The sequence below is a fragment of the Pituophis catenifer genome, unplaced genomic scaffold (assembly GCF_029215685.1).
Source record: "Pituophis catenifer annectens isolate HBS135680 unplaced genomic scaffold, rPitCat1.0.hap2 SCAF_7, whole genome shotgun sequence".
Taxonomy (NCBI): Eukaryota; Metazoa; Chordata; class Lepidosauria; order Squamata; family Colubridae; genus Pituophis; species Pituophis catenifer.
Window position 1 is genome coordinate 70,627,686 of NW_027256887.1, and position 18,433 is coordinate 70,646,118.

At 42.4% G+C, this 18,433-nt stretch overlaps 2 protein-coding genes across 2 annotated transcripts in view; one reads left to right on the forward strand and one right to left on the reverse strand.

The window, feature by feature from the left end:
- Positions 1–10,419, forward strand: part of LOC139319219 (cystine/glutamate transporter-like) — a 35,290-nt gene extending 24,871 nt beyond the window's left edge. The window contains exons 8-12 of the mRNA XM_070946975.1: positions 163–266; positions 1,532–1,628; positions 7,012–7,161; positions 7,835–8,012; positions 10,137–10,419. Of these exons, the coding sequence (XP_070803076.1) occupies positions 163–266; positions 1,532–1,628; positions 7,012–7,161; positions 7,835–8,012; positions 10,137–10,201 (594 nt within the window). The 3' untranslated portion in view covers positions 10,202–10,419. The remainder of the gene's footprint in view (positions 1–162; positions 267–1,531; positions 1,629–7,011; positions 7,162–7,834; positions 8,013–10,136) is intronic.
- A 1,275-nt stretch (positions 10,420–11,694) lies between these two features.
- KDM7A (lysine demethylase 7A) overlaps positions 11,695–18,433 on the reverse strand; it is a 60,286-nt gene continuing 53,547 nt past the window's right edge. The window contains exon 20 of the mRNA XM_070946790.1: positions 11,695–16,623. Coding sequence (XP_070802891.1) covers positions 16,529–16,623 — 95 coding nt within the window. The 3' untranslated portion in view covers positions 11,695–16,528. The remainder of the gene's footprint in view (positions 16,624–18,433) is intronic.

Genomic DNA, 18,433 nt, shown 5'->3' on the forward strand with positions numbered 1-18,433 from the left:
ATTACTTCTAGTTCTCTTGAAAGATACCTACAGAAAGAATAAAATAAAATAAATAAAATAAAATAAAATAAAATAAAATAAAAGAGTAATAATTTCTTCTTCAAATGTTATACTAATATATAAAGAGAAGGGAAAAATAAAGATTCCTCATTTTTTTCCTAGAGTTTCACTGATAAAGTTTTCAAGAACATTTCTTCTGCAATTCTAATCCTTGTAGCTCTCTCATGTTTTGGTGCTTTGAATGGAGGAATATTTGCTGCATCCAGGTAAAATCTTGAAAGTATTTTGAATAAATTGGATTCTCACTTTGGTTCCTGATCTATCAAAATAATACAGAGGTATAAAAATAAATTAAAAAATAAGAAGGGAAAGAGTCACTGATACATACAAGAGGTATAGTATTAGAAATATACATTTTGGTTCCTTTTTTCCAAATAGCAATTTTATAGGGAAACTTCTAAATTCTAATAAATTATAGGAAAAACAAGCCATCACAATAAATCCTTAATATAAATAAAGGACATATGTGTGTATCCACATTCTTTAAAGAATTGAGATGGCTATAAAAAAGAAAGATATGAATTTATGTAACGTTCTGATACAGTTTAAAGAAAAACGTAATTTGGCATTGAACACACTATAGTTCTTATACTGCAAGTTTTTAAAAAACTAGCAAACAGATACTTAAGTTTACATGTGCCACAAACCAGAGATGGTTCAATTCCAACAATTTTTTTAAAAACACTTCTTTAAAAAATCACTAGCATTGCAGTGGGCAATTTAACAATCTTGCATTGCTCCAACTTTCAAGCAGCAAAATATAATTCTATCACTGGACCAAGGATGAAATGCTCCCGGTTCGGACCGGTTCACCCGATCTGGTAGCGATGGCAGCGGGTGGTTCGGAGAACCAGTAGCAAAAATCCCTGTCCCCTCCCCCCATGCCCAGCTGAGCCGTGAGATCATCAGAGGCTTTTTTTTTTTTTAACTTTTAAAAGCATTTTTCCTACAACCTCTTCGGCCGAAAAAATGCTTTTAAAAGTAAAAAAAAAAAGCCTCTGATGATTGTGCGGCTCAGCTGGGATCGTCAGAGGCTTCTAAAAGCATTTTTTTTCTGCAACCTCTTCAACCAGAGGTTGTAGAAAAAAAAATGCCTTTAAAAGCCTCTGGCGATCCCAGCTGAGTTGCCTGATCATCAGAGGCTTTTAAAAGCATTTTTTTCTGCAACCTCTTAAGGTTGTAGAAAAAATGCTTTTAAAAGAAAAAGAAAAGTTGGCCACGCCCATCCAATCACATTACCCCCCACCACCAAGCCATGCCCACAGAACTGGTAGTAACAAATTTTACATTTCACCACTGCACTAGACTTATGCTATTGGGTTTTTTAAACCATAGTCTGATTAACAAGTAATAGCACATAACTAAGACAATAAGCTATAGTTTACAAACAACTATGAAATTAATTTTTGTGACTTCACTGTAACCAATACTAAAAACATCGGCTCTACTTAAAACTATGTTTATTATGTAGGATGTTGTTTGCAGCTGCGCGAGAAGGACAGTGGCCAGCTCTCTTTTCAATGATACACCTGGAACGACATACTCCTGTCCCAGCTTTGATATTAATGGTATGAGCTTAAATTTCAGATTTCTACCTTCCTGTTCTTAAATGAAGGAACGAAGTCTACATATATCTTTTAGCAGAATCCTATGTTATGATCACAGATGTTTCATTTTTCTAAACAATCCCCCCCACACAAAAAAAGTGCCCTTCAGCTAACATTTGGTACGGGTTCTCATAATTAACATTCTCATCACTTACATAATTCAACTTAAAATTTGTGCTTACCAAGTAATCCAAACTAAGTTGGTTTTTCTGACCTGACCTACCATGTTTCCCTGAAAATAAGACCCTGTCTTATATTTTTTGGAACCCCGAAATAAGCGCTTGGCCTTATTTTCAGGGAAGTCTTATTATTTTGGGGTGCATAGAGAAAGACTCCTCTTGCTATCTTACTTGATTTCCAGCTCTGTCTCCCTGACCCTAACCAGAGGAAATGGGGGGACTGGCCTCACATGCGTTTAAATATTTAAATGTTTAAATATTTTCGGGGAGGGCTTATTTTTTGGGGGGGGGTTATTTTAGCGCATGTGCTCAAAAGCCTGATTGGGTTTATTATTAGGGAATGTGTTATTTTCGGGGAAACAGGGTATAATCAGATCTAAATATCTGTATTGAAAGAAAATTGTTGCTACTGTTCCATTTTGTTGGGTAAAAGGACCAAAAATTCTTCTTCCGGCTTGTCCCAAGATGGCGGCGGTCGGCTGAGCTCCACGAGGAGATGGAGAGGTCGCTGGTGTCAGGGGGTCTTCGGGAGCCGCTTTAACAATCTCCGGCTCCAGTCCCAATGAGGGGAATGCCCACCCTGCCTGCTGAGGGCTTTTTCGCCCTCCGGAATATCAGGGCAGGGCGGGACGCGCTGTTTGAAGCCGCCGCGGGAGATGGGGCGGCGGCCTGCTAAAAACAGCTGTTTCCGGCTTGTCAGTGCCGGGAGGAGTGGAAGCCGGAGCGTTTCGGCGGCGGGCGGCGTTACTATGCCGCGGCGGCAGCTTGGAGGTGCCCTTCATCCCCTCGCCCCTCACGGATCTCTGGGACGCTCTCCGGACGTTTTTCAGGGGTCCTGGAGGCGCCATGGGGAGCCCAGGGTGCCGGTTACGAGCCGGCCGTGGCGGTGGTGGCGGCGGCGCCGGCGGAAGGCAATGGCAGCCACGGATCATCCAGCTGTGGAAAGAACTTGTAGCAGGTGGATGGGGGAATATGGACAGCCTTGCCTTGCCCTCAGGATTACCATCTGCTCTTTTTTGAGCCTTGACCCCTGTTATCCGGGGTTTGTTTGTCATCAGAGCTGAGACTGGGGATTTGGGGAGTTTTGGGACAGGAGAGGCGGGAGGCTGACCAGGGCTCTATTGGTCGCCTCGGGTGGCTTCTCTCCCCCCCCTTCTTCCCTCAGGTATGTGTGGGTGTTGGCCTTTGATGGCCACCCACCCTGGACTTGGACTGGGTTTTTTTGTCTGCTATCCCTACTTTCGCCCCAGAGAAGAACTTGTGCCTGTGGGATTATCAACATTGTTTCTAATAACTTTACAAATTGCTGGCTTCTTGTGCGACCCCAAACTGGAGGAGAACTGGGCAAAATGGTGTGCAGGTGCTGAGGGGGCTGTTTGTCATCCGCCAGATGAAAGGATGGACTATTGTGACTTTATTGTCGGTGTCATCTGCCCCAGTCACTGTGAGAGGGTGACTGGGATAATTATCCTCCAGACGTGGGGGGATGTCACTGGCCCCTTTCACTGTCGTGAGAGGGCAGTGAACCAGCTCCTGATATGAAGATCTACTTTGACCCAGTATTATTGGACGATCTGGTGAAGCCCTGACCAGTTGACTCTCCATCTCTGTTTTTGTGCGATGTTTACGGCTGCTGACCTGCTTGCGCTGCGAGACTCCCCCCTCTCGCAGGTTTGGCCCTCCTCACTATCGAGGGCCTACCTTGATGACGGATTTTGGAATCCCGAGAGGTGGCATGCGGCGAGGAGGGGGTTGTGGGGTTTTTTAGGGAAATTTTTAGATAAGGTTTTAAAGGTTTCTGGGAGGGGGGTGGGTTCGGTGGGTTTGGGGGAGAACCTGTCGGGGAGGAGGCCAGAGCCGGCTGAAGAGCATGGCACTAGAGATGCGGGAACCGGGGTCAAGGTGGGGGTTAGAGCTTGTGTTATGGATGGTCATTACATCAGTACGGTGGGTGGGAGGGGCAGATATGGCGGGAGCAGGGGGCCACATCAGGTTGTGGGAGCACGCGCCCGCTGGCTCCAAGCGGTGGCGCGCTCCGGCCTCCAATGCTCCTCTCGTTCCCCAGGTTGCACAGACCCTCAGGCCCTGGGCCTTCGGCTGATGCTGTGCAACGCCCGGTCCGTGGTAAATAAAGCCCCCCTCATTTGTGATCTTGTTCAGGAGGGGGGAGCGGACCTGGCGGGTATTACGGAGACCTGGTTGGGCCAGGAGGGGGGGGTTCCCCTCGTTGAGATGTGCCCACCCGGTTTCCGCGCATTCCATCAGCCGAGGACACAGGGGAGGGGCGGGGGGGGTGGCGGTTGTCATTAGAGAAGGTCTTGGTTCGAGGGAGGTCACTGTTCCTCAGACGGCTGGTTGTGAGTCCCTCCTTGTGAAGTGGGGTCATGGGGTGCAGATGGGTGTGCTGGTTACGTACCTGGCTCCCTGCCACGTGACGGCAGCCCTGCCCGAGCTGCTCAACGTTATAGCCGCGGTGGCGGTTGACACCCCCAGGCTTATGGTCATGGGGGATTTTAACCTGCCATCCGTCGGTGAGGCGTCTGAGGTGGCTCGGGAGTTCATGGCTTCCATGACGGCCATGGACCTGACCCAGTTAGTTCATGGCCCTACTCACACGGGGGGAAACACGCTAGACCTGGTTTTTGTCTCTGGTCAGTGGTTGAGTGATCTTGAGATAGGGGATATAGTGATCGAGCCCTTGTCATGGTCAGATCACTCCCTCCTTCGCTTTGACCTTCGAACCGCCGCACCCCGCCGCAGGGAGGCGGAACCACTGAGGTGGTACCGCCCCAGGCGCCTGATGGATCCTGATAGGTTCCAGACGGAGCTTGGGCCATTTCCTGAGGCTCTGGCACACGGCTCGACTGAGGAGCTGGTGGCCGCCTGGGATAGGGCGGCCGCTGGAGCTTTGGATCGGGTCGTGCCGTTGCGGCCTCTGACCCGGTGTCGATCTCGCCTGGCTCCTTGGTTCACCGAGGAGCTGAGGGAGATGAAGCGCCGGAAAAGACGCCTGGAGAGTGGTTGGAGGGCCAGCCATTCTGAATCTGACCGAACACTGGTAAGGTCTCATATTAGGACCTACCTGGTGGCGATAAAAGTGGCGAAATATAACTATTTTGCCACTCTTATTGCGTCATCAGATAATTGCCCGGCTGCCCTGTTTAGGGTGACCCGCTCCCTGCTCCACCAGGAAGCGCGGGAGGACCCCTTGGAGGGTAGAGCCGAGGATTTTGTACAGTATCTGTATGACAAAATCGCTCAGATTCGGGAACATCTGGACTCTGACTGGGTAGATTCAGCGGGGAGGACAGAGGCAGGTCTTGTGAGTATTATCTGGGAAGAGTTTGATTCTGTGACGCCCGAAGACGTGGACAGGATACTGGGCAGACTGAGCGCAGCCACATGTTTACTGGACCCGTGTCCCTCCTGGTTGGTGCTGGCCTCTCGGGAGGTTACACGAGGCTGGCTCCAGGGGATTATAAATGCTTCCTTGAGTGAGGGTGTCTTCCCTGCTGCCTTGAAAGAGGCGGTGGTGAGGCCTCTCCTCAAGAAACCTTCCCTGGACCCGGCAGTGTTGGCAAATTACCGTCCGGTCTCCAACCTTCGCTTCATTGCGAAGGTTGTTGAGAGTGTGGTAGCGCGACAGCTCCCCCAGTACCTGGATGAATCGTCGTATCTGGATCCGTTCCAGTCGGGCTTCAGGCCTGGGTACAGCACGGAAACGGCATTGGTCGCGTTGGTTGATGATCTCTGGAGGGCTCGGGACAGGGGTTGTTCCTCTGTCCTGGTCCTATTAGACCTCTCAGCGGCTTTTGATACCATCGACCATGGTATCATGCTGCACCGGCTAGAGGAGTTGGGGGTGGGGGGCACCGTCCTACGGTGGTTCTCCTCCTTTCTCTCTGACCGGTCGCAGTCTGTGTTGACAGGGGGGCAGAGGTCGACCCCGAGGCCCCTTGTATGTGGGGTGCCACAAGGGTCGGTCCTCTCGCCCCTTCTGTTCAACATTTATGTGAAGCCGCTGGGTGAGATCATCCGTGGTTTCGGGGTGAAGTACCACCAGTACGCTGACGATACTCAGCTGTACATCTCCACCCCGGACCACCCCAATGATGCCCTTGAAGTGATGTCCCAGTGCCTGGAGGCCGTGCGGATCTGGATGGGGAGAAACAGACTCAGGCTCAACCCATCCAAGACCGAGTGGCTGTGGTTTCCGACATCCCGATATAGTCAGTTGGTGCCATCACTGACTATTGGGGGCGAGTCACTGGCCCCCACGGAGAGGGCTCGCAACTTGGGTGTCCTCCTGGACTCACGGCTGTCTTTAGAAGAGCACATGACGGCCGTGGCCAGGGGGACTTTTTATCAGGTCCGCCTGATTCGCCAGTTGCGTCCCTTTCTGGATCGGGACTCGTTAAATACGGTCACTCATGCTCTTGTCACTTCCCGCTTGGACTACTGCAATGCTCTCTACATGGGGCTCCCCTTGAGGAGCACCCGGAGGCTCCAGCTGGTCCAGAATGCGGCCGCGCGGGTGGTTATGGGAGCGACGTGGCGCTCCCATGTGACCCCCCTCCTGCGCGAGCTGCACTGGCTCCCGGTGGTCTTCCGGGTGCGCTTCAAGGTTTTGGTTACCACCTTTAGAGCGCTCCATGGCATCGGACCGGGGTATCTACGAGACCGCCTTCTGCTACCAATAGCCTCTCACCGACCAGTACGCTCCCATAGAGAGGGGCTCCTCAGGGTGCCGTCGGCCAAACAGTGTCGACTGGCGGCCCCCAGGGGGAGAGCCTTCTCTGTGGGGGCACCTACCATCTGGAACGAGCTCCCCCCAGAGATACGGAAGATCCCGGACCTGCGCACGTTTCGCCGTGCTCTCAAAACTTTTCTATTTCAGCAAGCTGGCCTGGCCTAACTCCCCTCTTTTAAATTCTTAAATTTTAAATTTTTTAATTCGTGTTTTTATAAATTGGGTGTTTTAATCTGTGTTTCGGCCGAAATATTTAATAATTTTAAGGGATTTTTAATATTTGTATTGTCTGTATTTTATCTTGGCTGTTCACCGCCCTGAGTCCTTCGGGAGTAGGGCGGTATAGAAATTTGATTAATAAATAAATAAATAAATAAATGTTTGTATGTCCTGTTGGTTTTCTTTCTTGACCCAGTTACCTTTGGTCTACTTGATGGTGTCCATTGGTGACCTTTATGGACTTTTGAACTTCTATAGCTTCTCCCGCTGGTTCTTCATAGGACTTACCACACTGGGGTTCATGATACATTGCTTTCGACATCCAACAATACTAAGACCTTTTAAGGTAGGTTCAATATCAAATTAGAAACCAGAGTTGTGCTTCTACTTTTCTGGAAGAAAGACATTAATATAGGAACATAGGAAGACATAGGAAGAAAAATAAAACACTGATTAAGTTAAGACATATTGCAAACAAATTGTTTCTTGTCCAACACTCTTTCTAGTAATTCAGTGTTGTATCTTTATTTATATTCATGACCATCCTCATTCATTCATAATTATTTATCCTTTCCTTTCTTTCTGGATTGAAGCAAAGAAGCAGAGATCCCTAAATCTTGACTGTAGTTTGCTAATGAAATATTTAAAACATAAAGTTCCATCATTCTAGTTTACAATTGATTTTTAACAGTAGAATATACATTCGTGATTAATATTTAATCAGGATTAAATATAACGATCATAATTACATATTGTAATTGTGCATTGTCAACAGAAACATCAATTTATGTTCTCATTTGAATTCCCATGTTCTCTGGAAATCATACCAAAAGTAAATCAAGGATTCATAAAACCACACAAAAAAGAAAATCCTGCATAGCATATGAATAATTTATTGACCGTTTGATTGGCAGAATTATATAAATATGTTTTGATTGTTCTTCCTCATGTTGTAAACTTTATAGTTGCTTGCATGTTTAAAGATGGCCTGTTGATTACCTTCTGACTCGTTCCTTTAGGTGCCTCTGTTCTTCCCACTGGTATTCACAGTAGCCTGTTTCTTCATTGTGGGGACATCACTATATTCAGATCCTGTGAACACCAGTATTGGATGTGCTTTAACTTTATCTGGCTTACCCGTCTATTATCTGGTGGTTCAGAAAACTAGAATACCAGGCTGTTGTACATCAAAGTTCAGTAAGTATAGCCAGGAATACTACTATATTGGGGAGGTAGCAGATCATATGTTCCTACTCTGGCTACTTCATTGTGTAGCTTTTACCTCCCTGCTTCATACCATTCTGTCCATGTGCTTCTTTGCACTTTACTTTGCCACTACTTGGGCAGTATAAAGAAAGGGGCATAGGGTCAGGTTACCTACAGAACAGGCTTCATCCTATCTCATCAGCCAGTCTCAATCCATCAGGAAGGGAAAGTATGCTATAGACCCCATCAGTCAAATATTTTTGACTGGCACGATCTAATGAAGAGCGCCTTTTCTGCCGCTGCCCACATTGTGGAACAACCTGCCCGCAGAGGTGAGGAAAGCCCCCAATCTCTTGGCCTTCCGCAAAGGGATCAGATTTTGGCTCTGAACCCTTCTGGGGGAGGGGCACAGAGGACTATTCAACTGTGTGGCTGACTAGTCCCATGAGAGCATCCCTCCCCCTTCTAATAACCAATGTTAAATCTTAGGATATTTACATTTGGTGTTTGTCATTACTATATAATTACTAAAATTTTTAATCCTAAATTGTTAAACATTAAATTGTAATGTTAATTTTTATACATTGTTTTATTTATCAATTATATTCATTGTAACACAGCAGAGAGACCCTCTTTAAGGGAGATGGGCAGTCTAGAAAAATGAATTATAAATAAATAAACATGTGAAACAGCAAAAGCCAGCAGAAATAGATATGCTAAATCTATATTGCTTAGCATATTAAAAAATCTTTGGGGAAATGGGGCTTTTTACTAAATATTTATCTTATTTGCCTGTCACTCCACCAGTAGCAAAATGAGCAATAGATGTAGCAATAACCCACCCACCCCAAGACAGACGAGCTAACTTGTGAAGCTAAGCAAAGTTTCACTAGTCTTTGTTACCTAAGGAACATATAGACCACGGGTGGGGAATGATGGCCCCTTTATGACTTGTGGATTTCAACTCCCAGAATTCCTGAGCTAGCATGATTAGCTCAGGAATTCTTGGAGTTGAAATCTACAAGTCATAAAAGAGCCATCATTCCCCATCTCTGATACAGACCAACAAACATTCAGAGATCATCCAGGGTAAAGAAGTAGGCTAGAAGTTTAGTGCAACACTAAAGTGGTTGCTACATTTTTGTCATTTGTTGACCAGACAGGTGCTTTTGTGTTTCAGTTGTAATTATGCCATTGAGTGATTATAACAGATAAAAATTCTTATTGAAAATTTCAACACTAACGCTGACACCATATTCATTATTATGCTAGTGCTAGTCAAGGCATGAAGAAAAATAAGATATGGATTTCTCTTTATATAGTCTAGAATATGGGTGTCAAACTGGATTTCTTGGAGGGCTGTATTAGCATTGTAGTTGTCCTCCGCAGGCCGGGGGGGGGGGAGGAGATGATATGGACGCCCACATGCAGCACCCTGCCAGGCAAACTGCCTGCACTCCCCTGCGCCTTTTGGCCAGCAGGATGTTGCAGGAGGCTGTCCAGGCCCAAAACGGGCTGTGCGGGGGCTACCTGTGGCCCCCTGCAGCCTGTTTTCACTAGCAGAGGCACCGCAGGCCAGTCCTTTGCTATTTTCAGGCCGGCCCCATGGGCCGGATCTAAGCACCCCACAGGCCGGATCCAGTCCGCATGTCTTGAGTTTGACACCCCTGGTCTAGAACTACTGAATATATACGCAATAGAAATAACTTCTTATTAATATTTAGTCTATATAGTTCTAGAGAAAACAAAGAATATGTTCAGCAAAAAAGTAACAAATTCTTAGGTGAACTTTTTTCAGAACCTCTTCACCATCACGCCTATGCATAAATATTGTGTTGCTGAAATTCAAATAAGCCATAAGCAGTTAATTGCATTAAAATTTAATTGCAAAAAGATAGTATCAAACAAAATAGGAATGATTTCACAAGGAAATATATGGTTCAAGAGAGCTGTAGCTCATAAAAATGTATGTCTTTTAATAAAACGTGCTAGCGTGAGAAGATGCCACCAAGCCAATATTTGAAGCAATCTAATTATTCTTTTTTAATTGAAGGACATCAAACGATAATTCTCTCAAAGGAAATCTTTTATTATTTCCTCTTTGGAACTATTTAGACTCTATGACAGTGAAGCTACAAATCCTGATGAAGGTGACTCTTCAGGAAGTCCAGATGCATTGAAGGAGTTGTGTATTGGAGTAAGGAAAACAGTATTTAGACTGCAAGGAACCCGCAAACTCCTCACACTACTACTGTAAGGAACATGCCTCCAAGCCATTTTAAAGCAAGTGGCAAGTGATACAATATGTGAGAATCCCTTTCCATGAGTTACCCCTTGTTTCATTTTGTCTTTTAAAGATATAAGACTGATCTTCCACCCAGAAGCTTGAACAAGCAGTGTATAAGGAATAAAAATAAATTAAAACTCTTTATGAAAAACCCAACAGCAATATCTGCAGAACCTTAAGCAAGTCTTAGTTCAGTATATACAGTAACCATAATATTCTTGTCCAATGCATCACTTCCTTATGACCACAATAAGGAATCTATTGTCATAGGAAATGTGAGATTGCTCGCCCTAAAAATGTTCCACATTGCACAAAAGTATAGTAATAATTAGTTAAAACAACAAAAATTCAGTTCATAAATGACGTATACAATAGAGATTGAAAATGTTTCAAGGTTCAAATTTCCACATCCAAAATAGTCCAGCCTCAAAACCATTCCTAATCTTATCAGAAATCATCTGCCATTGGAACAGCCTGCTCTGGCTCTACCAAAAAAAAAAAAACCCAACAAAAAACTGATTTCAGTATAGGCTGTTCTGCTTACCATTTTTAGAGCCAGAACATTTTGCTAAGATTGGAATACTTCTGATGAGTCAGATGTTTCCGATATCTGGCAATTTAAATCTTGAAATGATTTGTACAATGCTGCTACAGAGACATAGCCCAAGTAAATATTTTACACATATGACCCTAAAAATTTAGGGCAAGTGTTGCAATGATTTGTTTTAATGTTTGTCCTGTTCGTTTCTTTAAAAGTATGCTTGTAAGTAATTTTTGTAACAGATGTAATCAGATTTTTTAATTCCTTGACAATAATACATTATAACTGTGCATTCATTGCAAAAAATTGCTTCTAAGCCTAAGAGAGTGCTGAAGCACTAGCCAGAGTCATATTTAAAGAAAACAACCAAAGCAAACAAGGTGCTTGTACCGTATGTAAAATCTGTATCTTAAGAAATATAGTTGGGAGTATGCTATCATGGCCTAACAGAAAGAGAAACTGCACAACTGTTGAGTAGTGAAACTGCACAACTTTTGAACACTAGAGCAGTGCCCCCCCCCACCTTTTGAGCTCCTGGGCCCAGTTCCGTGGAGAGAGTTTTTTCCATGGACCGGAGGGCGCGTGGTTTTGCATGTTGCCTACATCCTGCCGATGGGGCTTTGTTTGCACGGCCTGGTTTCCAGCATGCCGCGGACCAGGGGTTGGGGACTCCTGCACTAGAACATATAGTCATATTACTAGTTATGTATGCTTGTTTAGTTATGTTCACTAAAATCTAAACTTTCATCTTTTTTGCTAGTAAATGTTTGCAGGACCAAATATCCATCTACCACAGTATATAGTCTATGAACAGTAACTGAATTTAACAAGCTGAGAAAAGAAAAAACAGTTTTAGAATTTTTATTGATACAATTGTCCAATTGTTTGCCACATTTGTGGCAAATCAGTTTTCAGATGTTACGACTTTCAAGACCTCCTTCTTATATGTTTAAGCAAGTTATTGATAGTTTATGTGCTAATAAATTAAGCGAATAAAGGTGAAGCTGCTTATCCACCATTTTTGAAATAATTATAACTACTATTATTTTGGGGATATAGTCTGATTTCAAGCTTTGCTGAAAATGAGAAATGGTAAAATCACCAAAACAAAAGTTGCAGAAATAGAAGAGATGGAATTAAGCAATACTTTTATCTTTATCTGAGTAAGCAATCAAAAAAGAAATTAAACACTTGAATGCAAAGATCAAAAACATAAACAATACAGATTTTAATTTCCATATTATAAAGTACAGAAAGTGAAACCTATGGTCAAATACAAATTTAAACAAACCACTTGTCCTTCCAAACAGTAAATCAGTAAACTACCTATAAAAACAAATTTTAAAATAAAATTGAAACAAAATAAATACTGTACATACACTTTTCCTGCCTGCAGGCAAAAATGGAATGGGAAACTTGATTAAATGGGGGGGAGGGGGGCGCTCTTAAAGCTGCAGCCTTCCATTTTCCAACCAAAAACTCCACATAGGAGTGTGTTTGTATAAAAAGGAGCAAAGAACACACAATCTCTATTCAGAAAGACAGCTATTTCACCACACTGAAAAAATTGAGAATTTAGATTGACAGTAGAAAAAGGTATTGGGAAACAGACACATCAGCAAAACACTACTACAAAACTAGCAAATATAGCCAAGACTTATCCCCTTTTTGCAAATGTAATGAATATCTTAAAAATGCCAAAGCACTGGCAAAGTTAAACTTTTCCCAGCAGAAGTGATAATTCCTATTAATATAATCTCTTAAAGTGAATTATTTCATTCCTTCTTACAGCAAGAAACTATTATGGCTTAAAATTTATATTCAAAGTTTTCTTCCAGGCAAAATGCAGCTTTATCAGCAGCTGCATTTTGTAATCAGTGCTAATCTCATTACCATCCTGTTCTGCACAATACAGTCGTTTTATTGTATACAGAACTTTGCTCTTTTGGGAAAAAAATGGAGCTGCAGCTCTTAATCCAGTTTAAACTACAAAGTGTAAGGCCTTTAAATTCAATTTACATTTCTTTCACAAAATAAAATTGCCCTGGGTTTACCTGCTTAAGTCAATGAACAGATTTTTATGGTCTGGAAGCATGAATGCATGTTAGTATAAAAAAGTGAAAGGGGAGAGGTGTTTCTGTTTGTTTATTGCGGCACAGAAATTGTGATCAAAGAGGCACTATGCAAGGAATTGTGTAGAAAGTAATGCCTCTCAATTTCCTTCCAGTTACCAGCTATAAAGTTGGCAAAATCTGGAAGAAAGACTGGAGTTGCTTTCCATCCTAATATCCCTAAGTTTAATAATGGAAATTCTGGTGAATCAAAGTAATCTGAAGTATATAAAAAACTTCAGTGAAATAATGTATCTTTAATTTGATTATGACATATGTTGTTACACTGAACATTAATGTTAAGTATTTTAACTTTGACTGTGTTATTCAATCCTATCAAAATTATTTGAAATGCGTACCTCAATTACAATGATTGCATAGGTAAATCTACCAGAGATCATTTGAAGCTACACTGCAGCCTGAATTCAGTGAGCAAAGACTATGGAACAATGAGAAATGTGGCTTAGAATGATGCTGCTAAAATTGCTGCTCTAAAATTCTGTTTTCTTTCTGTCTTCAACATAATCCAAAACACTTTATTTTACCCTACTGGTTTAGAGAGGAAGAGGTCTGAAGTAATTCTAACCTACAGCTGAAATACTTGCCTACTTATTTAAAAAATTCTTTCTCTGAATACAGAATCTACTGAGGATAGAGCAAACCTATACCAAATTTGCCTTAAATATCCTTTTTGCCCTCAAGAAAATAAAACAAGTAGGGGGCTAAATAATTAAATTCAGACATCTGCTACAAGTGTAAAATCTGGAGCAATGGTGATTTGTATAAATGAAGCAACTAGCATAACAAACAAGATTGCCCACTGTAATGTCATTGTATTACTAAAATATTTGCTTCATCAAAACCATTAATTTTGATAAGAGATATTTAACTTTGCTTTCCTCAAAACATTTAAAATCTAAGAAATAGCCTAACTGAGGTGGTAACAGAAGATTTGCTTCAAATTGTGTTTGAAACATGAAAATCCAGAATTTTATAATCAGAATTTTTATTTTAGTAATCTAAGAAACTATATCTCTATGCTCATAACAACAGAGAACAACTGTTGGGGATAGGCATCTGGGAAGAAAATGAGAAAAATGGAATAGAAATATAGTCTATCCAAAACCTACTCCTTCTCTCCCTCACTACCTCTTTTCTGCAGGTATGCATTTTAATGATTATGGTTCTCAGAGAAATCAGACCAGTTGTGACACTTATCAGTTATTCTGATCAATAAAGAATATATAATTTTAATGTATTTATCATTCAGTTAATTGTAGCCTCAATATTTTTCACATAACAGATGATGCTAGAATATCACAAGAAATAAACTGCTTTAAAAATATGGCTTATGAAAATTAGAACTAAATTAAAACCAGGTTCTTTCTAACAGTTTTTCTGCCTAAAAGAAAAGACAGAATAAAGTTTAAAACACATGGAAAATACACAGTACAAGCACATATTTTAATGTACCATAGCCCAGTTAGAAGATATGATTCTTGAAACTCTCATTTTTTTTATTATGATAAAAAATGAGTTAAAACTGATAAGTAAATCTCTTCTTTTTCCAAAAACCAATGTTGAGTTTTCACCCTGTAATCAATTGTCCTGGCAATGCCAGCAGTCAAGAGGTTCTTCCAGTTTTATTTTTTTCCCTACATTTGACATTTGTATGCTAAGAAAATTGAAGAAGGAAGGAAGGTCAAGAAAAACAAACTTATTTTCAAAACCTCAGATATATCACAGGTTGGTATCTGTTTGATTTTTGTTCCTTTATTCTTCAGTTTCATTCAATGTATTCTTAAAACTCTTTTATTTATTGTGACAGGGCTTACTTCCTAATGGAAAGTGAAATCCATTATTACACAAATGCAATGCACTCATGCAACCTTTCTAATTTCCCCATCTGTTTTAGAAATTACCCTCAGCCCTCCAAAATGATTTGAAAGGGATCTGTTACATGTGGGATAGAGAATCAGCCTACTTTTCCTTAATGAAAAAAAAATACTTCTTCAGATTTCATTCTAGGAATATTAGCTTAAATTTTTGGCTATCACTCCCTCAGTTATAGAAACAATCTATTCATTTAAATGGGACAGTGGCAATGTCACTGAGGACTACAACCTTGAACTTTAGCTAAGTCCTAGTACCTGCAGTGACTAGGTTGATATGCAACAAAAATATAATTAGTTTAATTCAGATATGTTGCACACAAATGCAGAAAATACTGAGTATAAAACTGTAGAGCACAGAAAGGTCCTATTTCGGGACATCTAGGTATGTTATTTTAGATAGGCCCAGAAGGCCCAGAAGGCTGGGAAGTTTATTTAAGAAAGTCAAGCAACTGAGTAGCTTTGGCCATGCTTTAACTCTTGATCAATAAGAAAACCAAACTACTAAAGCAGTATCCCTAATATTCCTGCTCTGGTACTGTATAGCCCTCTTAGTAAAGCGGTATTGAGATGCTTTCCCATTTTTCTCCAAAAGAGCTTAAATATTCAACTTTATCTTACAAAAATATTATTTTTCATCTAGGTTATATACATGCATTTTAGAATCGGCATTTACTACCAGATCTTTGCCAAGCATGACATAAAGTATGTCATACTAAACTTCAAAAGCTATCAAACATATTTACATATTTACAAAAATGACTTAAGACCTTAATCAGCTGGCATGTGTAGACAACCAAACAATACTTTGCCACTATAACAGTCTTTCTTCACAAAATGTATTTAAATGCCTATACTTAAAATCAATACCTGTAGTCCTACATGGGTGACGGCTATGGATTATTCTCCACACCATGGAAATAAAATAAGGGGAAGGGATAAAGCAAATGTTGCTTGCATTATGCTAATTTATAATCCAGAATAAATGGTGAAACAGGAAGATGAAATGGAAGTAATGAAGGAAGACATTTCAATGAACTAAACTACCAGAGACTTTGTACTTTAGGAGTCAGTAAAAAAGCCATCCATGATATTGGATAGAAAGAACAGAATCTAAGGTACGATTTCTTGCCCTTAACTTAATAAATCATATAATATATCACATCCATGTTTTAAATCTATTATCTCTATATCAAATGCTTGCATTCAGAACAAACAATGCAGCTCTCTCCACTTGCAGACAGACATTAAAGACAAATAAAACCTTCACATTTTGACATTTTAAAATTAAAATAATTCCCCCCAAAAGGTTTCCAAATAAATAGCTTAAAATGAATTCAATCCTTGACAATATCTGACAAATAAATTATTGATTACCACTTTCATCACACTCTTCTGTTCATGAATTAGCTCAGACACTACCAAAGCATCAAAATGAGCCCTGAAAAACAGACTATTTTCCGATTCATCGTCTTTTCAAATATTTTCATTTCCCAAAAGTTATTGCTCAGCAGATGTGGCACAGTGAAAATGCAGCATTGGGTTTTTGTTCATCAGGCAATGTTCAAATAAGATACATGCATTCTGCTTCAAGCAGAGGAATAAAACAGAAGCTCCAGGCACTGTTACCCTCAATACTGGTCTATGTGTGAAGAAGAGCAGAAGCAGCTACTACATCAAACTAAATATCGTACATGACCATTTCGGTTCAGTTTTAGAATTTTCCCGAGCCGTTGTTTGGCAGTTGCCATTCCTTTCTTTGGACGCTTGCCTGAAAGAGGAAAGAAACACATATATTTATGAACATTATGTTATAGTCCTTACATATAATTTCAAAACTTAAGAAAACAATTTTGTGGAATCATAGAATTTAAAGTAGAGATCACCCAGTCATTCCCCTTGCTCAATGTAATATTTATTTTATTTTTATTTTATTTTATTAAATTTCTATACCCCCCTTCTCCCGAAGGACTCAGGGCGGTGTACAACGAGAAATAAAACCATGACAATAGAAAAATTAAAAACAAGTTAAAACAATTAAATCAATTGGTTGAAAATTCTAATAAAACAACCCATTAAAAAAGTAAAAATATTATTATTATTTAGGCCAGCCCTGCTTGTTGGAATAGTAATGTTTTTAGGGCACGAAAGGTACGCAGGTCGGTAATCCTACGAATCTCCAGGGGCAGCTCATTCCAGAGGGTAGGGGCCCCCACAGAGAATGCTCTCCCCCTGGCATTGTGTAGCTGACGGCACCCGGAGGAGCCCCTCTCTGTGACAGCGTACCGGTCGATGGGAGGCTATCAGTGGCAGAAGGCGGTCTCGTAGATACCCAGGGCCCATGCCATGGAGCGCTTTAAAGGTAGCAACCAACACCTTGAATCGCACCCGGAAGACCACCGGGAGCCAGTGCAGCTCGCGCAGGAGCGGTGTTACATGGGAGCGTTGGGTCAATCCCATAATTACCCGCGCGGCCGCATTCTGGACCAGTTGGAGCCTCCGGGTGCTCTTCAAGGGGAGCCCCATGTAGAGAGCGTTACAGTAGTCCAGACGGGAAGTCACGAGGGCGTGAGTGACTGTGCGTAAGGAGTCCCGATCCAGAAAGGGACGCAACTGGTAAATCAGGCGAACCTGATAAAAAGCCCCCCTGGCCATAGCCGTCAGATGGTCTTCCAAGGACAGCTGCGAGTCCAGGAGGACACCCAAGTTGCGAGCCCTCTCTGAGGGGGTCAAGATCTCACCCCCAATAGTCAGTGATGGAGTCAACTGACTATGATGGGACACCGGAAACCACAGCCACTTGGTCTTGGAAGGGTTAAGTCTGAGCTTGTTCCTCCCCATCCAGATCTGTATGGCTTCCAGGCACCAGGACATCACTTCAAGGGCATCATTGGGGTGGCCCGGGGTGGAAATGTACATCTGAGTGTCATCAGCATACTGATGGAAATCCACCCCGAAGCCATGGATGATCTCGCCCAGCGGCTTCACATAAATGTTGAACAGGAGAGGCGAGAGGACCGACCCGTGGCACCCCACAGACTAGGTGCCTTGGGGTCAACCTCTGCCCCCCTGCCAACACAGATTGTGTACGACCGGAGAGGAAGGAGGCAAACCACCACATAACGGTGCCCCCCACTCCTAACCCCTCCAGCCGGCGCAGCATGATACCATGGTCGATGGTATCAAAAGCCGCTGAGAGATCTAACAGGACCAGGACAGAGGAACAGCCCCTGTCCCGAGCCCTCCAGAGATCATCGACCAATGCGACCAATGCCGTTTCCATGCTATACCCAGGCCTGAAACCCGACTGGAACAGCTCCAGATAATCCGCTTCATCCAGGTCCTGAGGAAGCTGTCATGCCACCACACTCTCAACAACCTTCACCACAAAACGAAGGTTGGAGACAGGATGATAATTTGATAAAACAGCCGAGTCCAGGGAAGGCTTCTTGAGGAGGGGCCTCACCACCACCTCTTTCAAAGTAGTGGGAAAGAAACCCTCACTCAAAGAAGCGTTAATAATCCCCTGGAGCCAGCCTCATGTAACCTCCCAGGAAGCCAGCACCAACCAGGAGGGACAC